Source organism: Chiloscyllium plagiosum, chromosome 6, assembly GCF_004010195.1.
Source record: "Chiloscyllium plagiosum isolate BGI_BamShark_2017 chromosome 6, ASM401019v2, whole genome shotgun sequence".
NCBI lineage: Eukaryota > Metazoa > Chordata > Chondrichthyes > Orectolobiformes > Hemiscylliidae > Chiloscyllium > Chiloscyllium plagiosum.
The window spans coordinates 73,967,079-73,993,732 of NC_057715.1; the positions used below are offsets into that span (position 1 = coordinate 73,967,079).

Sequence of the window (26,654 nt, forward strand, 5' to 3'; positions counted from 1 at the left end):
TCTACGTACACCACATCCACTGCTTTACCTTCATCAACATGTTTTGTCACATCCTCAAAGCGTTCAGTAAGATTTGTGAGGCATGAGCTGTTGCTCACAAAGCCATACTGACTATCTCTAATCAAATTATGGTGTTCCAAGTAATCATAAATCCTGTTTCTCAGAATCCTCTCCAAATCTTTACCCACCACTAGCATAAGACTGACTGGTCTGTAATTCCCAGGATTATCCCTATTCCCTTTCTTGAACAAGGGAATAACTATTGTCACCCTCTAATAATCTGGCACTACTCCAGTGGACAGTGAGGACGCAAAGATCATCACCAAAGGTGCAGCAATCTCTTCCCTCGCTTCCTATAGTAACCTTGGGTATATCCCGTCTGGCCCAGGGGATTTATTTATCCTTATTTTTTTCAAAGTTTTCAGCACATCCTCCTTCCTAACATCAACCTGTTTTAGCATATCAGTCTGTTTCACGCTGTCCTCAGAAATGTCAAGGTCTCTCTCAGTACTGAATACAGAACTTACAGATTCACAGTAGCTTCGTCTTGAAACTAGGCAGGTTTTCATGATTGAACAGTCAAAGGGGTGGACATGTTGCTGCACTGCACCATGCTATGTCATATGCCAGCAGCTGACACAGCAAACATACTGCATGTGCTTCAAATAAATGGCCATATCTGAAAGCCTAAGGGGAGAATTCTTTCATTGAGTCAAGGATGAGCTGTGGCCACTTAGGTTCTGCCAAGCTCAATCAAGAGCATCATCTAATCTCAGTTCAGGGCACTGGTCACAGTCAGTTGGACACTTGATACAAGCAGGATCGGTGTCCTTCAAGTGTGGAAATTGGCATGGTTAGTCCTTGAGATCATGAGCAAACAATCTGAAGGTTGCTGGCAAGTCAATCGAGGAGTTGCTCAAAAATCAGGCAGGAGGCTGAGCCATCCTCAGTCAGGGATGTCTTCCCAAATCAGTATGGGGTTGTGTTACTATTAGTAATGTGTATTTGGATAGTAATCACCAAGGGGAGTTATCACGAGAAGTGCACACAGTCAGGGCAAGTAGGAAACTCAAGTGTGAAGCTAGTTCACTGGAAAGCAGAGGGAGCAATGACTTTAGAAGAAGGGCAACTCCAGAGGTAATGGTGGGAGCCAAATAATATAGGAGGGCTGAGGATTTTTTAAAAAACATTTTCTCATGGGACATGGGTGGCCAGCATTAAGTGCCTGCTGTAGTTCCTTCCCAGTAAAATTCACCTTAACTATCGAGGTAGGCTAACAGAGTGGTGATTTAATCTTTAGAGAAGTCTTGACTTTAAGAAGAAAGGAGAAGTTTGTCTCTCCGTTAACAGTTTAAACAGATTAGTGAGGACCAGAGATTATAATTTTACGGTGCATTAAGCAAGATCTGTGTTAAGTATCAGGATGTTGATCTTTTTCTAGAATCAAAGATCACAACGCAATAAAGCACTGGAGGCAATTCAGTACACAGGGGCTTGAACTAGCTGTCTCACAAAACAATGCTGTCAGTCCCAGTGCCCTTGCTTTCCCCATTTCACTACAGTCCCTTCTTCTTCAAGTGTTTACCTGATTCTCTTCCAAAACTACACATTAAGCTGTATTCACAATGCTATCAACAGTCGATTTTTTTAAATCTAAACCTCTTGATGCATAAGATAGTTTAACTTAACATTGCCTCTGGTTCTTCCACCAATCATTTTATACTGGTGCCATTTCACCATTGAACCTTCAGCCATTGCAAACAGTATCTCTTCATTTATACTATCTGAAACCTTCATGATTTCATCAATCTATTCATTGCAGATGTATTTTATCTATGCCAGTATGGGTAGGAATGTCTTTGTCTAAGACATTTTTTGTCTTTGTTAACACAATTTGTTGACACGAAGTCCCATATTCACACTAATGATAACATGGGAACACCATCACCAGCAGGTCCCACTCCCAGTCACATATCAACCTGATTTGGAAGCATTTCGCTGTTCCTTCATTGGTTGGTCAAAATCCTGAAATTCCCATCTTAACAGCCCAATGGGTGCATCAACACCAAATGGACTGAAGTGACTCAAGGATCGCATGGTGGATCAGTGGTCAGCACTGCTGCCTCATAGCACCAGGAGTCCAAGTTCAATTCCAGTCTCAGGCTGATTGTATGGAGTTTGCACATTCTTCTTGTGTCTGTGCAGGCTTCCTCTGGGTGTTCCAGTTTCTTCCCATGATCCAAAGAGGTTAGGTGGATTGGCCATGTTAAATTGCCCATAGTGTTCAGGGATGCAGAGGCTAGATGGATTAGCTGTGGGATGCTCTTCAGAGGGTTGGTGTGGACTCAGTGGGGCCAACAGCCTGCTTCCACACTAGGGATTCTTTTGAAGAAGGTAGTTGACTGCACTTTCTCAATTGTAACAGAGGAAGGTAACAAATGCTGACCTTGCCAATGATTTTCACATCCCACAAAATAATTTTTTCAAACAACTACAAAAGTTTCTCTTAGCTGTAAGGAGATCTAGCAGTCTAGCCTATAACTAGCCCAGAACCTATAACTAATTCCTCAGCCCTGGAACTATCCTATTATATTACTAGGCTGGGTATGCGAGAGGATGGGATGGGGGTTCAGTGACCTTCTGGGGACAACAGAGGAAAGACACTTGGGCACACTGGTACGAGCAAATTGCTGATTCTGATAATTACCCCTGCGTGTGGCCACTGGATTTCCTGAGATTTGTAAAACCCAGCTTTCAAGAGTTAACTTGAATCTATTAATAATGAGACTCTCGAGCTTATTATATTCAAAGCTCCAAGCCAATTTTTTAGTGTAGATTAGACTCCTGCCCATCCTGCTTTGTTAATCTGTCCTGCCACCTTGCAAAGGACTTACACAAAAGCAGTTCCAGGTCTCTGTGACCTTTTGGGTTGTTTTATTTTATGTGTACTGTCTTGCATTTCTCCCATTAAAATGTATTACTTCATACTTCCCTGCACTGAATTTCGCCTGCCTTCTGTCCATCCATCCCATCAACTTATCTATTCTTCACATCAATCACTCCCTCTTTCCTGTTTACTGCAATTGCAAAGATTTGTGTCATGTGTAGATTTAAAATTTGTGCTCTTGACTCTACACCAAGTTTTTGTTAAATATCAAAAAATAGCAACAGCCATCATAATGAGTCAGTGTATAGCTCCTTCACGTGTGAACATTTGGCTGTCGGCCAAATTTTGTCTGAACTCCATCTACCAGTTTGCTGACAACACCATCATTGTAGGCTGGATATCAAACAATGATGAGACAGAATACAGGAAAAGGTTAGAGTGTTCATAGGTGTGGTGTAAAGGTAACAATCTCTCCCACAATGTCAGCAAAACTAAAGTGCTGATCAGCTTCAGGAAGCAAGGAGGAGGGCACACTCCTATCTACATCAATGGAGCGGAGATGGAAATTGTCAAGAACTTCAAGTTCCTAGGCGTGACAATCACCAACAATCTGTCCTGGTCCACCCGTGTAGATGCAACAGTCAAGAAGGCACAACACCTCTTCTTCCTCATGAGACTAAAAAAGTTCAACGTATCCATAAGGATTCTCACCAACTTTTATAGATGTACCACATTTTATTTGGATGCATCATGGCTCTGTACAGCCTCTGGTCTGCCCAGGACTGTAAGAAACTACTGAGAGTTATAAATACAGCTCAGTCCATCACAGAAGCCAACCTTCCATCTATTGACTCCATCTACACTTCTCACTGCCTCAGAAAGACAGCCAACATAATCAAAGACCCCTCCCATCCTCTCAATCTCTTCCAACCTCTTCCGTCGGGCAGAAGATACAAAAGCTTAAATATATATACCGACAGGTTCAAGAACAGCTTCTGCCCCGCTGTTATTAGACTTCTGAGTGGACCTCTCAAATTCCTAATCTAATATTGATTTTGCTTTTTGTGCACCTTCTTTGCAGCTGTAACTTTGTTCTATCATCTTATGATCTTTGTACTGTACGATCTGCCGGTGATGCATGAAAATCCTAGGTACATGTGACAATAATATATCAAATCAAATCAGAACAGTCATTCACAACAACACTCTTTTCTATCCTTTCAATTTAGATACTGCCTCTTTTAATCCATGGACTTTAATCTGTTAATAAGCCTAATATGTGTCTTTTTATGAAAACCTTTTGGAATTCCATATACACAAATGAACTACAGAAACAAAAGAGAAATTGTAGGAAAAAGTCAGCACATTTGGGCAGCATCTTTGGTTTTGAGTCCAGTGACCTTTCACAGATGCTGCCAGATGCTGAGATTTTCCAGGAATTTCTGTTTTCATTTCTGATTTACTTCATCCGTAGCTCTTTTGTTTTTTTTTACGCAAATGCACAACACTGGCACTGTGCACTTTTACAGTTGAGTAACCTTAAAAGGTAATCAAATTAGTGAAGTCAAAATTGACTTAAAACAGTCCATGCTGGCTCTCCTTTTTTGGTTCATTTTTGTCTAAGTGGCTTTTCATTTTCTTCCATATTATTGCTTCTGAAAGTTTCCCCACCATCAAATTGACTGGCCTGTAATTGCTAGGTTTATTTCTCTTCCTGAGAAAGGGGGTGGCATTTTCAATCCTCCAATTCTCTGTCATGACCCCTGTATCTGACATGGATTGGAAGACTATTGCTAGTACCCCTGCAATTTCAACCATGCGTCCCTCGACTAGGATGCATCTCACCTGGATCCAATGCTGTACCCACTCTGAATGCAGCCCGCCTTGCTCATACATCCTTTTATGTTTGATAGAGTCAGAGATGTACAGCATGGAAACAGACCCTTCCATCCAACTCTGCATACCGACCAGATATCCTAACCTAAACTCGGCATTTGGCCCATATGCCTGTAAATCCTTCCTATTCATGCACCCATCCAGATGCCTTTTAAATGTTGTAATTGTACTAGCCTCCACCACTTCCTCTGGCAGCTCATTCCATATACACACCACTCTGCATGAAAAAGTTGCATCTCAGGTCTGTTTTAAATGTTTCCCCTCTCACCCTCTAGTTCTGAATTCCCCCACCCCAGGTAAAAAGACTTTGTCTATTTACCCTCTTCAATTAAGTTTAAGTTCAGTCCATGCCCCTTGTGATTTTATAAACCTCTGTAAAGTCACCCCTCAGCCTCCGACGCTCCAGTGAAAACAGCCCCAGTCTATTCAGCCTCTCCCTATAGTTCAAACCCTCCAACCCTGGCAATATCCTTATAAGGGTGGCATGGTGGCTCAGTGGTAAGCACTGCTGCCTCACAACAACAGGGTCCCTGGTTCAATTCCTGCCTTGGGCGACTGTCTGTGCAGAGTTTGTACATTCTCCCCATGTCTGTGTGGGATTCCTCTTAGGTCTAAAGAATGTGCAGGGCAGGCGAATTGGCCATGCTGAAATTACCCATAGTATTAGGTGCATCATTCAGAGGGAAGTGTGGACTTGCTGGGCTGAAGGGCCTGTTTCCACATTGTAGGGAATTTTAAATAAATCTTTTCTGAACCCTTTCAAGTTTCACAATATTTGGGCTGAAGGGCCTGTTTCCACACTGTAAGGAGGGAGACCAGAATTGTATACAGTAAATCAAAAGTGGCCTCACCAATGTCCTGTACAGCCGCAGTACATGTGGTATACTTGAATTGCCAGAAGCATTTAATAACGTGTCATATCAAAGGTTACTAAAGAAGAGCAAATGGTGAAACCAAAAGAGAAAATGCTGGAAAATCTCAGCTGGTCTGGCAGCATCTGTAAGGAGAGAAAAGAGCTGACATTTTGAGTCTAACTGACCCTTTGTCAAGAGCAAATGGTGTACAGGGTATACCACACATATTAGCATGGATTAAGGATTGGTTAGTAAACAGGAAGTTTAGAGTTGAGGGATAAATAGACCTTTTTAAGGTTGCCGGGCTATCACTAGTGGAGTGTTAAAGGAATCAGTAGTGGATGTCAAATGTTGACAATCTATATCAATGATATGCAGGGACTGAATGCATGGACATGGATGATAGTAAGATGAGTCAGGGGCATGTTAACTTTGAGGAGGAAAAGGTGTTAGGTGTCTTGAAACAATAAGATAGATAGTTCCCCAGGGCTTGATGGGATCTATCTCAGGATATTGAAGGAGGCAAGGGAAGAGATTGTAGGGGTCTTGACAGAGATCTTTGTATCCTCTTTAGGCACAGGCAAGGTCTCAGAAAATTGGAGAAGAGCCAATGGTGTTACTTTGTTTAAGCAGGGCAAAAAAGATATTCCATGAAATTATAGGCTGGTGATAAAAATCAATGGCATGAAAATTATTGGAGAAGATTCTTAGGGACAGGATTGACTTGCATTTTGGAAAATAATGGGTTTATTAGGGATAGTCAGCAGGCTTTGTGTAGGGAGGTTTCATCTTGCAAACTTGATTGAGTTTTTGAGGAAGTGATGAAGATGATTGATGAGGATTTGGGTAGTTTAAAGGAGATATACAAGGCAGTTTCTTTTATAAAGGGGAAGGTAGGTACCTGGAATGTGCTGCCATAGGAGGTGGTAGAAGCGGATACGTTGACAAAGTTTAAGAGGTCAGTAACCTGGCAACCTTATTTACTGCATCATTGGAAAAGTTCTCTTTATTAGCAAACCCACCATTGATACAGGACTTTTTCCTCCACCAATATGCTTAGTTTAGTCACTGTTCGGTCCCATGGGTGCCATAGCTTTACTGTTAGTATGAGTAAAAGTCCCTTTTTTTTATTTTAGCCATCAATCTGTTCTCATTTTATCCCTTTGCCCCTCCTATTTCCTCTTTCGATTCTCCTTTGTACTTCTGATATTCAGCCTGATATATGAAGTTGACATCTGTCAATTGCCAAGCAGAGATCAGGAACAGGACCCCAGCAGTTACTGCTGAACTCCTTCAAATGTTAATGGAACCTATTTCTGACTGGAGTAGAAATCACCTCTTATAAAAGGTAGGTATTCATATCTAGAATAATCTCCTGGACTAGTCTGAAAGGAATTATCCAGTATTTTCTTCTATCAATTGGCCTAGGTTTTTATCTGTTTTCCGGTAGTCTGGAGTTAATTTGATGTGATTGGGAGGATATCCTGATGAAGGGCTTTTGCCCAGAACATTGATTTTCCTGCTCCTTAGATGCTGCCTGACCTGCTGTGCTTTTCCAGTACCATTCTAATCTTGACTCTAATCTCCAGCATCTGCAGTACCACTTCCACCTAGCGTATCATAGTTATTGGCACAGGATTGATTAATGAAAGAGTCTTTTCCTGCGTGTCAGTATATGTGAGTACTCCCCGAAAACTGCTGGACAACAATTACCCTAGTTGAAAATAATGTAGATATTGTGAAGTTTAGGAAAAAAACTCAGTTTTCTTAGAAGAGTAATTAAGTTCAATAGAGTTAATGATCAAGTATATATTCAGTACTTCTGTGCTGAATGTCCTTTTCTCATTCTACGCATTGTTAAAGCTCATGCAGCTCTCTGAAGGCATTGACTGTTAAAAACATTTCATACAATTCCAAATCCAGCCAGGTCTCCAGCACCAACGAGTCTTACCTAATTCTTCTTGTTTTGATGCTAGTACATCCGCACCCACCATAATTCCGACACCCAATAAGCACATTAAAACGGCCACAAAGTGGATGATTTTATATCTCGATCGCAAGATAAACCAGGATAGGAGCATCACCACAGGAATGACAAAGCAATCTAGGAGCTGAAAATGTACAAACACATCTTAACATTTAATTCATTTAGTGAGTAGTCTGGAAATTCATCAGAGGCTAACAGGAAAATACACAAACAAAGCTCTTAACCCTGCCCCTCCCACTTCCTCTTCCAAAAATGCCTTCTGCTTGAGGCAGCTAGCACCAATGGTTGCCTCAAGAAAACTAATGCTAAGCAGCATCAAATGAAAGGAAGATTAGTATTTACCTTAATAACCTGACTCCCAGTCTCGAGATCTCAGAACTTACTCATAACTCCATCCTCAAGGACCTCTCCCCACTCCAATCAAATTCCCAAAGACCAAACCTCCAAACACCTTCAACAATGCTCCCAACTCCTCAAAAATACTGCTGATCTCTGCACTGTCCCCATACCTGAGCACACTCCAAGGTTCCCAACAATGCTGCAAACCCATAGCTCATTATTTTCTGACCTCTTAGTATCCCCCAATGTGCATAAGTTCCAGAAATTCCACTATCAGATATGTGCAACCTTACCCAATCACTCAAGTGAATGTTGACCTGAGTCTGCAGACTTCCACCACTGCACATTTGACATTGTAACAACATACAAAGCTCAAAGTCACAGCTCCTAGCACTTCCCAATACAAGTATGGACTGTTAAAGTAGGCAACCAAAAGTAGGCACTGGAATTCTGGCCAGTTGTTTTAATCTTTTTTACTCATATATTCTTTCAAGTACTTTTTGAGTTGCATTAAAATTATACTCAAACCAATGGTAAGAATTATTAATTTGTAATGGAAGGCATAGCATTTCTTTGTCTTGTTTCATAATCTCTAGCAACTTCAAATTCAATGAACAGTGCAGAAGTGAAAAATGCTTTATTGCAAAGAAGGCTTTTCCTGCGAGTTGCATGTTTACCAGTTTTCTATCAGGTTTATCTGGTGTAAATATTGGCCAATGCAAATCATTTTCCTTGTGAGAATCATATGGTGGTTTTGGGTTTCCACTCATGAAGGAACATAAGGCTCAGGACAATTACTATCATTTTCGATATTTGCCTGTTTTAAAAATAGGAACAATATTTCACTGTTCAGCATGGCTAAAATAAGGAGATATGATTGTCTATTACACGCATGTTCATTTTGACATCCTATCTGTGTTTTTATTCAAAGCTCAAGAAACCACTTCAAGACTTGTAAACAACAATTTAGTGGCTTACAGCTCTTTGGCTCTGTGACTCTAAGAGTACATAGGGATCTTGATCAGCTGGGGCAATGGGCTGAGGAATGGCAGATGGAGTTTAATTTAGATAACTGCGAGGTTTCGTGTATTGGTAAGACAAACCAGGGCAGGGCTTACAGTTGATGGTAGGGCCATGGGGAGTATTGTCGAAGAGAGACCGAGGGGTTCAGATACATAGTTCCTTGAAAGCAGCCTCACAGATCGATAGGGTGGTGAAGAAGGCATTTAGCACTCTTGCCTTCATTGGGCATTGATTCTAAGAGTTGGGACATTATGTTGTGGCTGTACAGAACATTGTTGAGGAACCTTTGGGAATATTGTTACAAACCTGTTACAGTCCCTGCTAAAGGAGGGACATTATTAGATTGGAAAGGGTATAGTAAAGATTTACAAAGATGCTACTAGGACTGAAGGGTTTGAGTTATAAGGAGAGGCTGGATAGGCTGAGACTATTTTCCCTGGAGCATAAGAGGTTAAGTGGTGACCTTATAGAGGTCTTTAAAACCATGAAGGACCTAGAGAAGGTGAATGGCAAAGGTCTTTTCCCTTGGGTGGGTGAGTTCAAAACCAGAGGGCATAGTTTTAAGGTGAGAGGGGAATAATTTGAGAGGGACCTGAGAGGCAACCTTTTCACACAGACGGTGATGTGTATTTAGATTGAACTGCCAGAGGAAGAGGTAGATGCTGGTACAGTTGCAATATTTAAAAGACATTTGGACAAGTACATGGATAGGAAAGGTCTAGAGGAAATGGGCCAAGAAGAGGCAAATGGACTAGTTTAGTTTGGGAAACCTGGTTGACATGGATATGTTGGACTGAGGGTCTATCTCCATGTGCGATGGCTCTGTGGCTCTATGACTCTATGGCCATGTCCTAAAATGCTTAATAGAAGCATTATGGAACAAAATATTATATAAAGACACATAACCTGATCGTGAGTCACATGATACAAACTTTGCTCAGAGAAGTAGGTCTGAAAGAATGTCTTAAAGGGCAAGTTAGATGGAGAGGTAGGGAGGTGCAATGAAAGAATTCTACGGCTACCAAGATTACATTTAAGAAGCTCAAGATATCAAGAATTAGTTAAAAGTAGATATCTTTGAGGGTTGTGGAACTGAAGGCAATTACAAGATGGGTGGGAGTGGGGAGGCTGTGGAGGAACTTGGAAAGGAGAATGAGATGTTTAAAACCAAGATATTTTTTGATTGATATCCAATGTAGATATCAGTGAGTACAAGGATGATAAGTGAACAGGAATTATTGTAAGTTAAGACACAGGCAGCAATGCCAATGGAGAATAGAATGTGAAAGACAAGCTAGGATTCCATTGGAACAATGAAGCCTGGAAGTTAACAAAGGCATGACCAAGGTTTCAGCAGAGATAAGCTGAGACAGGAGTTGTCATGATACTTTGTGGAGGTTTTGTGTAGTCTTTGTGATGGTGTGATTATCATTGGTCAATTTTGGCACCAAAATTGCAAATAGACTGCTTTATTCTCAGACTTCTGTCAGAGAGAGGAAGAGAATCAGTAAACTAGGGGCAAAGTTTGAAGCAGATACCGAAAATAATAACGTCAATCTTCTCAATATTTAATTGGAGACATTTTTGCTCAGTGTTAGATCACCAACAATGGAAGGGTTAAAAGAAATGAAGGAGTAGCAAAGCTGGTGATAGATTATGCTGTAACTTCAGATGATGCCATTAAGGGGCAGCATGTAGACAATAAAGAGTAAGGAATCAAGGCTCAATCCTCAGGGAATATCAGAGGTAACAGTGCAGGTGCAGGAAGAGAAGTCATAGCAAGTGATACCCTGACTAAGATTATATATATAAGAATGGAATTAGCTGAGCGTGGTTTCACCTAGCTGAATGACAGTGAAGATGCATTGGAGGAAACTGCTGCAGTCAACCATCTCAAAGGTCGCTAACGGCTTGAGAAAGTTGAGAAGGAACAGTTTATCTTTGTCACAATAACAAACAAAATACAAAAACTAGTATCATTTTCTCACTTTGATAAGAGTCATTTGAATACCAAGGCAGGGGCAGGAACCTGATTGGTGGAAATGTAGAGTTGCAGTCAAGATATACACAGATTTGAACAATGCATTCAACAATTTTGAAAAGCAAATGGGTGTCAGAGATGAGACAGAAATTTGCAAGGACAGGCATATTAACATCAATGTTCTTGAAGCAGCCAATAGCACTGGCATCAGGTCCGTGCATAACCGAAACCAACTCCACTGGACCGCCCATGTGCTTAGGGTTCCTGAGTTTGACTACAAAAGCAAATCTTCTTCATCCAGCTTAAGGAAAGCACTCAAACAAGATGAGGACAAAGGAAGTGTTTCAAAGGATCTTGAAGGATTCTTTCAAGAATTACAACATAGATCTCATCACAAGGTAGACTGATGTTCAGAAGAAACTGGAATGGAGGAAGCTCTTGTAAGAAGGGACTCAATTTTTCAAGATCACCTGTCAGCAAGAGGATGTACAGAAACCGAACCAGAGAAAGGAAGGCCAACTATTTAGAGGCCAAAAACCACTTCCCACTCCCTGAAAACACCTGTCAAACATATGGTTTGAGGATCACACTCAGCAGCCATGCAATGACCCACAGAATCTACGATTAGTGACACAGAAGGTCCAAGATGGACAATCCTACTAATTAGTGAGTGATTGTCAAAGACTGACGAATGGACATTTTGGAGGATGATGCACTGTCCACAAGGTCAGCAGTCTGAGGGATTGAATAGGAAGAAAATCTATCATCCAGCTAGTGCACATTGTGACAAGGTTGATGAGGATGTAGAATAAGACAATTAATGTTGCTGCTCGCAGTTAGCCTCCACTAGGTGCCTCAATGTACCTTTCAGGGAATTCTGAGAAAGTCGCAAAAGGAAGAATTAGGTTTATCCAAGCAGTGTCCAAAATAGAATGGTGACAAGACAACAGGAATGTTGAATTTTGAAGGGTTGGAGTAGGGAATAGGAAAGACAGAGAACCTGTGAGTGGACAAGTGAAAGGAGAATTTTTGATAGAAAAATGTAATTGGAGCTCTTGGAGAAAAGCAACAAAATAAAGAATAACCATAGAAATATAGTGATAGGTTTGGGTTCAGAGCATCAGCCAGAACATATATGCAATTGAATGCACAGATAGCTCAAATCATAGAGTCTTGGCTTCATAAACAACTGATACATAAAATCAAATACAAGAAGCAGGAAAATAATGAAAAGGGTCTGGCAGCTGATATCAAAGAGAATTTAAAAGTCTTTTATTGGAATATAAATATTTTTAAAAAGTAAGAGAATGTTTGGGGCCATAAAGGAGATCCGTACATGTAGGTAATAGACATAGCTGAGGAACTGAGTGAGTGCCTTATGTCTATCTTTATCAGGAAACAAAATGTTGCTGAATTCATAGTGAAAAAGAGGTCATTGAGACATTAGACAAACTAAAGTTGATAAAGAGGAGTTGTTAGAAAAACTGGCTAGACAAAGTTGGTAGGTCACCAAGATTGAGATGCATCAAAAAATGCTGTGGGAAATCAGGGATGAAATTGCAGAGATACTGCCTATAAACGTCCACAATTTCCCTTCAATAATGGTTTGTGCCAGAGCACTGAAGAATTGAAAATATTAAGCCATTATTTAAAAAGGTCGTAGGAATAAACTATCTTGGTTGTCAGAAGACTTTTAGAAATAAAAATCCAAGAAAAAATTTCAGTCATTTATACAAACATGGACTGATCAAGGCAAGCGAGCACCTGCAAGGATTAAAGGCAAATCAAATTTAACTATCCTGAATGAGGTTGTTAATGAGGCAATTGAGAGTGTTCATGAGAACTAATGCAGTTGATGGACTTTGAACAATATTCGATAAACTGTCACATAATAGAGTTGCCAGAAATGTTGAAGCTGAATGGAATAAAAAGGGCAATGTCAGCATGAATGCAAAGTTGGCTGAGTGACAGTGAATAGTAGTGAACATTGTTTTTCAGACTGGAGGAATGGATACAGTGTGGTTCCCCAGAGACAGGTGCTAGGAGCTTAGCTTATTTTCTGGTGCATATTAATGTTTAAATTTGGGTACGTGGCAGCATTTCAAAATTTGCAGATGACAAAAAAAAACTTGGAAATATTGTGAACTGTGAGAAAGCTGGTGATAGATGGCAAAGACAGGATGGTTGAACGGGCAGACAGGTGGAGGCAAATTGAATTTGATGCAGAGCTGTTTGGAGTGATACATTTTGGTAGCAAGAAAGAGGAGAGACAATATAAAAACAAAGGATTCAATTTGAAAGGAATCATAGGAGCGGAGAAATTGAGAGAGGGTAGAATATACATGCACAAATTGTTCAAGGTGGCAGGAGAAGTTGAGCAAGTTTAAAAAAGCGTACAACATCCTGAGTTTTATAAATGTGTACACCGAATAGAAACAAGGAAGTTATGATGAACCTTTAAAAAACATTGGCTTGGCATCAACTGGAGTTTGCATCCAATTCTGGGTATCACATTTTAGGAAACATTAGACTGGATGCAGAAAAGATCTGTGAAAATGGTTCCAAGGATTTCAGTTACATGGGTTGTAACAGCTGAGCTGTTCTCCTTAGAGAAGTGAAGGTTGAGGAGTTTGGATGGAGCTACTCAAACTATTAGGAATCGATTCAATATGAGGAAATCTTTTCCATTTGCTGGTTCAAGAAGCAGAGGACATTGTGTAAGATGAATGGTGAAAGAAACAACATCCTCATGAGAAAAAAAATGTCTGTAATGCAGTAAAAGTTAGAATCTGGCAAGCACTGTCTGAGATTGTGGGGGGAAGCAGATTCAATCAGGATTTCAAAAGCAACTGGATAACTACCTGGAGAGGAAAGCTTCACAGGAAAAAAAGGGAAAAGGCTATGGAATGTGACTGGACAATTTGCTTTAGCAGATTTGGGCTACATAACCTTCTCTGGCATACTAGCCTTCCATGATCCTAGCTACTGGTTTAATTTATCAGTGCATGCACAATAGGGTTCTGAAACACACAAGAGAGAAAAATTACAGAGACAATCCCTGCTCAGTAATTACTTTGCTGATCTCATCCATGACAACAAAGGTAACATTCTAACACACAGCATTACCAAAATAGAAGAGGAAAAAATACACCTGATCTTGCACACATGGCTGCTCTCTAATAATCATATATCTCCTGTATGTTATAGATAGTTTTTGGAACTTGGATTTCAAAACAGGTATTAGTTACTTTAGTGGAGGGTTTACTTTTAAACTAGAACAAAGTCAGTCCCCTATGAATCATAGAATACCTACAGAATCTTTGGATTGTAGGAGGAAACTCATGCAGACATGGGTAAGAATGTATAAACTCCACACAGATAGACAGTCACCTGAAGATGGAACTGAACCCACGTCCCTAGCACTGTAAGACAGCAGTGCTGACCACTGAGCCACCATGCCACCCTTGATATTACTGTGGTGGTTTCTGATTAGTGGGTAAACGTTGAAGGCCGTTAGTTTGTTTTCAGTCAAGAATAATTGAGAACTTATTTTAGTTTAGAAATCCCTAAGATTAAAACTTTTTATGTTGGTTTAAAGGAGACCTGGTAGGTGTCAGAAGCAAGTGTAAATTCTCTCCTTATAAGTCTGATGTGAGATGCTGGAGGTGATTCTGAAGAGACAAGTTCAAGCAAAATATTTGTCTTCCTTATCCTCCCAGGAAGAATCCTCAGTGAAATCATGCTAAACCAGAAACAATTTTTGAGTAGCAGAATTAAGGAAGCGAACATGTTGATATTACCAATAATACCAACACTAACAGTGAATGAAAAGGCCAAACCAATCATGAGTTGAAATAAAACGTTTGTATGCTTCAGCACAAATCTCCAGGTGGATTGAGAATGAAAGTATAAACCAGCTGACAACTTGAAGGTATAATGCATACAACTCCATGGAAGTCACCACTGGGAATGAGCAACCAATGTTCAATGTTTCAAGATGCTGTGAAGAAGAAACTGCTTCTTTGTGCAGAAAAACATCCTCCATGAAATCCAGGACAACAAAGGTCCTCCAGTTTCAAGGGACCTACACACCTCAGACTTAGGAAGGGAGTCAAAAAACAATAGTCCTCCACTCAGCAAATTACCAGTCTTCCAATTCTGAAGAGAATGTGTTCCAGAGAATAGTGAAAGTATCAATTCACCTGAACTTTAAATTCAAATATTGGCTGGGGAAGGAGGATAGTAAACGTAATTACATGCACAAATTTTTAACATTAATAATGAGCATAAAAGCTTGCAGGAGACATTACATAAGGGTCTGAAAGGGTTCATCTTGAGGATTGCCATAAGCACCACCCATTATGATGAGATTTGTACTCTTGTGCACAACAGTTTAAGATCTCAATGGAGTGAGATCTAACATGTGGTCCTCCTCAAAGTCTCTGTACCAATGTTCGTCGTTTCATTGTCATCCGTAACTAGTTGCTATAACTAGATGCTATAAACTCTGTCTTATTAACTACAAAAAACTCTTCTAGTTAGACCAGAAAGTAGTTTTCCTTTGGACCGCACTAGATCCAGCAGACACTTAAATCGGATGGTGGCGGCAACTTTCATCATGAGCAGCCGCTCTATCAGTGAAGTGACCTGGCATGGCATGCCCATGCAATATTGGTGAGACCTTGTCTGGAGTACTATGTAAAGTTTAAGTCTCCTTATTATCAAAATAATATAATTGCATGAGAAGCAGTTCTGAGAGAGTTCACGCATCTCATTCTGGGATGAAGGCCTTATCTTTTGAAGTCTACACTCATTGGAGCTTAGAATAATAAGTTGATCTGAAACATATACAATCTAAGGGACACCCGAGTAGGGGATACTTGTAGCATATTTCCTCTTGTAGGGAAGACTAGGACCAGGACCATTACTTAAGAATAAGACATTTCCCTTTTAAGACAGAGATGAGGACTTCTTTTTCTTCATAAGTCATTAGTATATGGAATTCTCAGCCTCAAAAAGGAATGGAGGTTATGGATATTAAATATATTCAATGCTGAAGTGGATAGATGTTTGTTTGGCAAGGGAATCAAAAGTTATGGGGACAGACAGAAAAGTGGAGATGAAACCATAACCAAATCAGCCATGTTCTTATTGAATGGTGGTGTAGGCTTGAAAGACTAAATGTCTACAGCTGCCTGTAACTCTCATGTTCCTACGTAAGATGTCTTTCACCAGTGAAATCTCCTGCTGCCTAGAGTCAAACTAAAATGTTGTCCAATTGGGTGAGGTGCAAATGAATGCTGTGACTCATGGAATCATACCTGACCTGAATTGAGAATTACAACAGAACTTAAGAAGTTGAGAGTGAGAATTAGTTGTTTGCTAAATGTTTCCCATCTACTCATTGGAAAATACAGGCAATAACTGTGTTAGTGGTGCATAAGATTGAGCACGTACCTGAACACTTGTTAAGGTGGTATACTGGTAAGCTTTGACTACCAAGTAATTTGCTTCAACATCAATTAATCCCAGCAGAAGATACTTCCACCACTTTGTCTTCAGTATTTGTAATAAACTGCCATTACCTAATAAAAAAGTAAAATTGAGTTATCACTTCAATTTTGCCACAGTTGTTTTCATGTAGTACTGTATATTCAGCTAATTCTAAGCATTTCAAACAGATCCTTGCTTTTGTTCGCCACATACCCTGTCTGAATGCCAATATTCCCACGTAAACCAGGCATAATAGAGAGTAGTTGATAAAACTCTGAAGTACTGGGGTGTTCACAGCAAAGTCATCGGCCAAATATTGACTGCTGATTGCAGTTCCACACAATAACATGGATAATCCTTGACCAAGGAATAATACCTTTAAAAGATTCCTAAAATAGATCAAGAATTCAAGTTAGTACACAAACATTGCCATTTTGAAGCTCACATGAAAACTGACTATTGAAGGGAAGAAAATGAATTCAAGCAAGTTAAATCATACCCTCAATTTGACAGGAGGAGTTAAAGGTATTGAAACAATCTTAAAGGTATTGAAAGTCGCTCTGATTGGTCTTATTTTTATTTATTTGTCAGTGGGATTTGCATGTCACTGGAAAGGCTAGCATTTATTGCACAACCCTAATTGCTCAGAGGACAGTTAAGAGTCAATCACATTGATGCGACTTAGATTTACATGTGGGCTATACCAGGTAAGGATTTTGCTTTTATTCATTCAGGAAATGTGGGTTTTGCTGGCTGGGAGACCACCTCTTGCCCATCACTAATTATACTTGAATGTAATGATGAGCTGCCTTCTGACTTTTTTTTAGTGTAGGTATACCCATAATGCTAATATTAAAGGAGTTCCAAGTTTTTGACCCAGTGACAGTTAAAGGAATGGAATCTATGGAGCACCAGGAACCTAGATTCGATTCCAGCCTCGGACAACTGTCTGTGTGAAGTTTGCACATTCTCCCTGTGTCTGCATAGGTTTCCTCCAGGTGCTCCGGTTTCCTCCCACAGTTCAAAGGTGTGCAGGTTAGGTGAATTGGCCATGCTAAATTGCCCATAGTGTTCAGGAATGTGTAGGTCAGTTGCAATAGTCACGGAAAATGTCGAGTGATAGAGTAGGGGAATGGATCTTGTGAGATACCCTTCAGAGGGTTTGTGTGGACACTGTAGAGCATTCTATGATTCTATATTTCCTTGTCAGGATGGTGAGTGACTTGGAGAGGTACGTACGGTACATCTATCTACTCTTGACCTTCTAAATAATATTGGCCGTGGGTTTGGAAGGAGCTGTCGAAGGAACCTTGGTGAACTTCAGTGGTGCCCCTTAAAGATGGTACACTTTGCTGCTACTGAGCATCAGTGATGGGAGAGTGACATTTGTGGATATCATATAAATCAAATGGACTGTTTCATGTTGGATGGTGTCAAACTTCTCGAGTATTGCTGGAGCTGCATTCATCCAGACAAATGGGAATTTGTCCATAATCCCTTGATTTCTATCTCTTAGATGGTGGACAGCCTTCTGGGAGTAAGTAGTGAGTTACATGTTGCAAGATTTCTGCTCTCTGATCTGTTCTTGTAGCCACAGTATTTAAGCAGTTATTCCAGTTCACTTTCAGAATGGAAGATGATCCTTCCCTAAAAAACATTACTGAACCAGATACATGTTTATAACAATCAACATCGTTTACATGATCACCGATAAGCAAGCTTTTTTATTCCAGACTTCTGTTGAATTCAGATTTCACCATCTGCCATGCTTCAATCCCATGTCCCCAGAAGATTACCTTGGGGTAAAAGAAACATACTGTGAATGCTGGAGATGTAAAACAAACACAAAAAATGCGAGAGAAACTCAACAGGTCAGGCAGCATTTGTGGAGAGAGGAACAGAGCTAATGTTTTGAGTCCAGTATAACCCTTCTTCAGAACAGAGCCTGGGGTGGATTACGAGTGCTGTGAAATTACTATTTCATCGCCACCTCCCTCAAATTGAACAAGTTAGACATTTTTGAAATTCACTGTTACTTTGCTCCTCTCAAGGAAGTTTCTTCCATATTAAAAAAAAATCAGCAAATCTCTGGACTTTTGTTTTTTTTGTATATAATTTGTTTGTGAATTGTTGGTCATTTGACTATGAATACGTGCATTAGGAGCCGGAGTAAACTATTCAGTCCCTTGAGCCTGCATTGCCATTTGAAATGATTGTTGTGGTCTCTGCTCTACTCTATTGACATCATGCGACCGTTGACAGATGATCTCATAACTTTGAGATAAGTTATGTATTAAATTAATGGGATTGAACAGTTCAAAGAGAACAAGGAGCATAAAATATAAGTGGGAGATAAACCAACCTACAACAGTGTAGGAAAAAAAGTGAGTTACATCAGAAAGCAGATTTCTAAATTGCTGTATAGGAGCAATGCCTTACTCAAGAGATCAGTCAGAGGGATCTAGTAGAATTCCCGAAGGTACAAGGTCATTGACTACACCAATGTGGCCACTAAGGCTCCACCAAACCAATAACAAGAAGTACTTCCATTCCAACCAGAGTCCATCAATGGAAGTGGCTCCTTTAGATGAGTACCTGGGTCCTGGAAGCAACTGCGATGCCTACATAGTACACATAGTGCCAGAACTGTTCCAATCTATACTCCACTCACCACCCCAAGTTTGGGTCAATAGGGATAGGACCATAAGCCCACAAGACATAGGAGCAGAAATTAGGCCATTCAGCCCATCGAGTCTGCTGCAGCATTCAATCATGGCAGATAGGTTTTTCAAGGTCAAAACGTGTGGTGCGAGTAAAGCACAGTCGGTCAGGCAGCATCCGAGGAGTACGACAGTTGGCATTTCAAGCTAAACTCTTCATCAGGATTATAGGCAGGGCGGGGCAATGGGGCTGAGAGATAAATGGGAGGGGGTGGGGCTGGGGGCAAGGTAGGTAGGAATGCGATAGGTAGATGAAAGTGGGGGGTGATGGTGATAGGTCGGAGCAGAGGGTGGAACAGATAGGTGGGAAGGAAGATGGACAGGTAGGACAGCTCAAGAGGGCAGTGCCAAGTTGGAGGGTTGGATCATGGATAAGGTGGCAGGAGGAGAGATGAGGAAACTGATGAAATCAACATTGATTCCGTGTGGTTGGAGGGTCCCAAGGCGGAAGATGAGGTGTTCTTCCTCAAGTCGTCAGATGGCTTGGATTTGGCAGTGGAGGAGGCACAAGTCTTTCAGGTCCTTGGCGGAGTTGGGGGTGGGGAGTTGACGTGGTTGACGACAGGACGGTGGGGTTGTTTAGTGCACATGTCCCAAAGATGTTCTCTGAAACATTTCACAAGTTGACGTCCTGTATCTCCTGCATCTGCAGTCTTCACTTTCTTCTGATAGGTTTTGCAACCCCATTTTCCCACTTCCTCCCTGTATGCTACTTAACCAAACCCTGGTTACTAGTTTTTCCGAGAAACCCTTGGACTGCAGCAGTTGAGAGTTTCTGTATCTGTCACTGGCCCAACTCGACAACCATTGAGCATGCCATTGGGCTGCAGAAGCTGAGGCTTAACTTGGTAGATTGATGTGGTGAAGTCTTCAGCATTCACCAATTAAGATCTCTCACTTGACTGTCTGTTATGTTATGTACAATCTAGCATTACAGATGGAGAGGCTTTGTATCAGGAGGATATCATTGACTGTCATTCCACATTCAATTAGAATGATGGGAAGGAGGGGGTACTGTAGGAGGGACATTAGGATGTGTCCCTTTGCACCAGAGGCATTGAAATTGGGAGACATTCAATGGAGGTTCAGGAAATCTCATTCAAACTCACCTCTGTAAGCATAATGCCATTGAAATGGCTGAATAATGAAGACTTGTCATCACACTGTATCACACTTTACCAGCTGGCACCCACCTCTATATGCACACTGGTGTTTGCAGTTGATAGATCAGCTGAAGATGAGGTTCTGTTGCCTGGACCAGACTAATGGGGCCTTGCAATATAACCCAGATAGAATGTGCCACATAATCCTAGTATGCTGTGCTCCTCACAACTGGAGCAGGCAAAGGCGGCATGTCATAGAGGCTGATAGACTGGGAGAGCAAAAGCAGTTTTCTGAGGAAGAGGATGAGGATTTTGAGAAGAAGGAACATCACCTTGTACATGATACCGTTCAGCAGAGTCAGGAGTTACAATCCAGACAGGACTTTGACACCCAGTTTCAGTGGATGACTACTGGTTGCAGTGACTGTTCATTGATTTTAAAATAATTTGTGCTTTACATGCAAGCAGTTTCTTTGGTATTCAAGAGGCACATACAACCCATCTTTGTTTGATTTCTGTTCTTCTTTGGTTTTGCAAAGAAAGGCGAATATTTTGAAGCAATATCCAAAATTGAACAATAATAAGTTGCTCAGCTACAATGAGCATTGAGGAAAATGTAGCAGTGACTAAAGGGTTATAAAATAGGATGTGACTAAGAAAGGTAAGCTGTGTGGTCTGGCAGTGTTTTAGTAGCAACAATTGTAGGAATTCGCAGTTCTATTTGTTACAAAGTGGTAGCCATGACATCTATGTGATATGAGGAGCATTGGTTTGTGACTGTCATGCCACTGCATTGATGGTCAATGGCAATTCTAGACTGCCAATGCTTGACTGGGTATATGTTTGAGGTTCAAAGTTGACACTGGCACCAAGGGTTCTGATTATTGCCAGATATCCCACTGGTGGCTAATACTTCTGGCAGTGGTGAATGGGAAAATGAGGTAAGCAACTGTTAGGAGGGGCACTATAGAGGCATGCTAGGTGTGTAAAGAGGCCAGTTTGGGCTGACCTTGTAAGGAAATTCAACTGACCTCACAGAGAGAAATCCTCCATAAAACTCAGCAATAATAACACTGCTAAGGTATGGGAAGTTTCAGCCTATTATTTCCTGTTAATTAGCCAATTCTTTAACCATGCTAATATATATCACCCACAGCATCAAGAGCTCTCATCTTGTGTGATAACATTTTATGTGGCCCTTTATCAAATGCCTTTTGGAAATCGAAATACACTAGACCTACTGGTTCCCCTTTATCCACTCTGCTTGTTACATACTCAAAGGGGAGAGTTGTATGTAGGTCACTGACCTTTTTGCAGCGCTGCATCCAGAATTGGGGAATGTTCCCATTCAGGATTCCTTAGGCAGGCACAAGTGTGCTTTCCTGCTGCTCCTTGGGAAGAGAGGTGCATACCTCTCCTTTGAAACATGGAAGAGAACTTCAAGGGGAGGCATCCCTGAACCATGGAGCCTCGCAATATCTTCCCTCAGATATGTTTCCTCATCACCTTATTCCTCTCTTTGACTTCCTCAGTCAACTACAAACCTTCTGCTGGATTGCACAATGGTCAATATCTCAGTTAGCTGGATTTTACAAAGATCAGCCTTCAGCTTGAATGAATCCTAGAGTGCTGTTGCATCTTTTGTAATATGCAAGGTGGTGTACTGAAGTTAGGCTGGCAGGTCTTTAAGAAATGCCACCAACACCTAACCTGTATCTGTGACACTGAAATAGTCTCCTCATAAACTACTCCACCTCCGCACTGTAGGGGCCCATCACCTCTTTTAGCAATTTCAAGAAATCATTATTTTCTCTGTCATTGAAATACTTCAAATGTTGTGTATAAAATGAAATAGTAGGAACATGAAAAATTGAAATTTAATCAACACAGTTCAAAGTTTAATTCCAATATAATAAGATCAGAATGTAGTAATTAATTTAGTAGAATTATATTCTCAGATAATAAAAAGAGTTCCTCTGTAAAGGTCAAAAGAGTGTCAATGATAAATCAAAATCTAAGGTGCTTTGGTCTTACTCCAGTGTCATCAGTTCTCATGTCTAGACCTCTAATGTCTACTCAAAACTGAAGAGAGGAAATAATTAAATATTGGAAATTAGTATTTGTTTTCCACAATCAGCATGCAGCATGCAGTAAAAAAGGCAAACTGTATTGGCATTCACAGTGGGAGGATTCAAGTACAGGAACAAGGATATTTTGCTGCAATTATACAGGGACTTGGTAAGGCCATACTGGTATATTGTTTGCAATTTTGGTCTCTTTATCTGAGGAGGATGTTCTTCCTGCACAGGGAGTGCAGCGAAAGTTTGCCAAATTGGTTCCTGGGATGGCAGGACTGACTGATGAGAAAGGATCAAGTCAGTTTGGATTGTATTCACTGGAGTTTAGAAGACTTAGGGAGGGAATCTCATAGAACCCCACAAAATCCTAATAGGAATAGACAGGTTTGATGCAGGAAGGGTGACCCTGATAGTGAGGGAATCCAGAACCAGTGTAAGGATAAGGGATAAAACTTTTAGGGCTGAGAGGAGGAGAAATTTCCTCACCAAGAGAGTGGTGAACCTACAGAATTCACTACCACAGAAAGTTGAGTCCAGAACATTGCGTTTTCCAAAAGGGGTAGATATAGCTCTTGTGGCTAAAGGAAACAAGGAGTAAAAGGAGGACGTGGGATTAGGATATTGAGTTTGATGATCAGCTATGATCATACTGAATGGGTAGGAGGTTGAGAGGACTTTGTGGAGGCTTTTTTAATGAAGATTTTGGCGGCTATTAGGAGGACTCCTTGCAGTGGGGTTTAAAATATTTCTGTCCAGTGACAGCTGCACATTTGTTTTTGCGAGCTCAATATTTCAGTTGACTACATTGTTAATACTTCTATTCACTCTTGAACTCTTTGTCAGAATCCACATAATCAAAGATGACTATTGCCTGTTCAGATTATTCAAGGCATCACCATGTGACTTCTATAGTAACACGTGTATTAGCCTTATTTAAAAAAACATAGAAAATGCAGCAAATTTATCTTACTATGAGAAAGCTAAGAAAACAAAATATGGCTACTCAACAAGCTGTGATGCCTTCTCTGACTAAGGCTGTATTGATCCATTTTACTCAGGTCCATAACAGACAGTATCGCTGTATGGATGGCAAGCATCTCTGTAAATTCCTCAATGTTTAGCTCATCCAATCCAATTTACTTGTCTAATCCTGCATCCTGGATTTTCTCAATAGCTTCCAAACGACCTTTAGCTCTAACACAATCTGGCTACATCTTCCACTTTAGTCCATTCACATTGGATCAGGTAACTTCATTCCATGTCACTTCATTCCAGATTCTATCAATGACCTTAACAATGTTATAGTTCTTATAAAATCTATTAAGGATGGGAGTATAATCACTTTAAGTTTCCCCGATGGTCTATCCAGAAATTCTTCTCTGGTAATAGGCCTTGAAGCTTTTACCCCTTGTTCCATAGGTTGAGAAATGGAGCTGGTGTTAGGAAAATCATCTTACCTCTCAGGTCTCAAGTGTCCAGGATGATCCTGGGCTTGTGCACAGCTAAACAACTGAGTGATCACTGATGATAACAAAATTTAGATGTAACAAAAGTCTGAATGAACTAGTCAGAAAGCGACACAAATAAACAAACAGATTTCAGCAACAGGACTGAAAGATCTAAATCTAGATATACATCCATATAGACTGACATACAGATAGATTTCCATGTGTTTACCTTGCAGTATTTCCCAAAGTTTCATATTTATATTTCTCATTCTGCTTATGCAACAGTTTTACAAATTTATGCATCTACATGAGCATTCCAAAAACACTGAGCCAATAAATAATATCAAATAATATAATTTAGTCTAGCCCACGCTGTCTTAAAATCATTGATTATATAAATAGCATTCAAAATCATGAGACACAACATCACGTAGTGAGGCTAAACAACATTGATATCAAGACTGCATTGTGGCATCCAGGAACCCGAGGAAAACTGGAGCCAGGGGAAAATTCTCTGCTGGTTGGGGTCATTCTCGGTACAAAGGAAAATGATTATGGTGTTTGGAGGCCAATCATTTCAGCACAAGGACATCTCTCCAGGAGTTCCTCAACATAATATCTTAGGCCTATCCATCTTCAACAGCTTTATCAATGGCCTTCCCTCCATCATAAATTCAGAAGTGGGGACGTTTGTTGACGGTTGCACACTTTCCGCAGCATCTGCAACTTCTCAGATACTAAGACAGCAAAGACATGGGAAATATATAGATTTGGGCTAACAAGTGGTAAGCAATATTTGTGCCATGCATGTGTAAGGCAATGACTATTTCCAACAAGAGGGAATCAATCACTGCCCTTCAATATTCAATGGCATTCTATACTATCAATATCCTGGGCTTTACCGGTTCAGAAACTGAACTGGACTAACTATATAAGTATTTGGCTACAAGATCAGGTAAAAGACTCTGAAATTCTACAGTGAATTCTATAGTGCCTTTTTCTCTTCAATGCCTGTTTACGTTACACAAGGCATAAATCACAAGTGTGATGGAATATTTTCCACTTGCTTGGATGTGTGCAACTTTAGCAATATTCAAGAAACTCAACTTCATCCAGATCAAAGCAGCCTGCTGGATTGCCACTCCATCTAAAATGTTCACTCCCTCCACTACCAATGCACGATGGCAACAATGTGTACTAACTCCAAGAAGCACTGCAGAAACTCACCCAGGCTACTTAGAGAGCAGTAGATACACGGGAATATCGCCAGCTGTAAGTTTCCTTCCAACCCACAAACAACTCTGATTTGGAACTGTATCTCTGCTCCTTCACTTTTACCAGATCAAAATCCTGAAACCCTTCTCCTAACAACACTGTAGTTGTTCCTACACCCCAAACACTGGGATGGACAGGATCATTGTCCAGAAACAGTAATGTTTTGTTGACAAGAATTTTGTGGAACAATAATACATGACATCTAAATTTGAACCTTGATCTGATTCTACTTCTTTGGGTAATCCAAAAATTGAACTAACCTTTCCAGTATGATTTTTGCAGTAGTTTTTCCAAAAGATACTGCTTCAGGAAATCATTTGGGAACATCCACAATCTTGAAATGACGCTGGCTCCCTGGTTTTGGGCTGACACAATCATTTAAGACCCAATTAAACCAATCTTCAAATGCTGGTATCAGAGTTAAAGATGCAGGTCTAATTCCCACTACCTGACATGTTTGCATGTCTGGCAAAATTTGACCACACCTTTTTCTGATCCTGGTCAGGAAGAATGTTTTAAATATTTAGCCTTGGGGTTTTCTAGTGTGTAAGTAATCTGGACGCTGGAATTTGTTGTGATATTCAGATGGAATTATCACTTGATAGGCCACTCCACTGCCCATTCCTCATCAGTTTATATGTGAGATGGTCTCCATTTCCTCATTATTACCTTGTGGCTCAAGTAATAATATTCAGGTATTGTTTCTGATTTAGTTTCTGAGCAGGCTATTAGTTATAACTATTTCAATTCCAAATCCGTTTCTTGCATTTCTATGAAAGAAGCTGGGTTAAATATGCCAGTTTCTTTATTTTTATCTTCATCCTTTTTTAGTTACATTTTCAAAAATTGATATTTTAATCTCCAAATCAGCTCTCTGTTTTACAGTCTTTTTCTTTCTGCCTAATTCTATGGGCCCGCAATCTTGTCAGAACACAATCAGGAGACATTCCAGGATGTTCCTCCTGTACATTTTCTAGTTTATTCTACCTCCATTGCCAGCTCCCCCACCTTTGGTGAGGCCAATATTCTTGAACCTGCAGGTCTTTTCTCAAAATAAGGCAATTTTTTTCCATAGGAATTTATTCCACTAGTCCCACTTCAACTTCTTTATTTACCAAGTTACCCTTTAATAGAAATCTGTATAATGAGACTGGTTTGCAACCTCCATTCATGCCTCCAAATTATATTTCCTTGTTCATGAATCCCTCTGCAAGACAAATAGTATCAGCAACTAGCATCAATGATTGAGTTGCTTCAGCGTCCTTAATTATTCTCATTGGTTTACCTCCTTGATTCAAAGCTTAAGGAAATACTATGCATTTTAAGATAAAATACTTGGATCCTCCAGCAATCTTATTATTCAGGGGAGCCATCTCTCCTTTCTTAGTACATTTTAAGGAAAGATATTCTTTTTGTACTACCTCACTACAGTTTTAACTTGCTTCCTGATGTCCCTTTTACTAGTGATTCCTTAGTCTACAATAGTTTCCCATTTAATTTCCAGAAATTGGTTTTGATGTGTTCAGTTTTATAACAACGGAAGCTTGTTACTTTTCTTGCATCATGTATT

General features: G+C 40.3%; 1 protein-coding gene across 1 annotated transcript in view; it reads right to left on the reverse strand.

Annotated features, from left to right (window-relative positions):
- The window catches only part of LOC122550704 (solute carrier family 35 member F2-like), a 65,563-nt gene that overhangs the window by 34,262 nt on the left and 4,647 nt on the right, over positions 1-26,654 (reverse strand). Inside the window, exons 2-4 of the mRNA XM_043691839.1 lie at positions 16,674-16,849; positions 16,425-16,552; positions 7,589-7,748 (exon numbers count right to left, since the gene is read on the reverse strand). Of these exons, the coding sequence (XP_043547774.1) occupies positions 7,589-7,748; positions 16,425-16,552; positions 16,674-16,849 (464 nt within the window). The remainder of the gene's footprint in view (positions 1-7,588; positions 7,749-16,424; positions 16,553-16,673; positions 16,850-26,654) is intronic.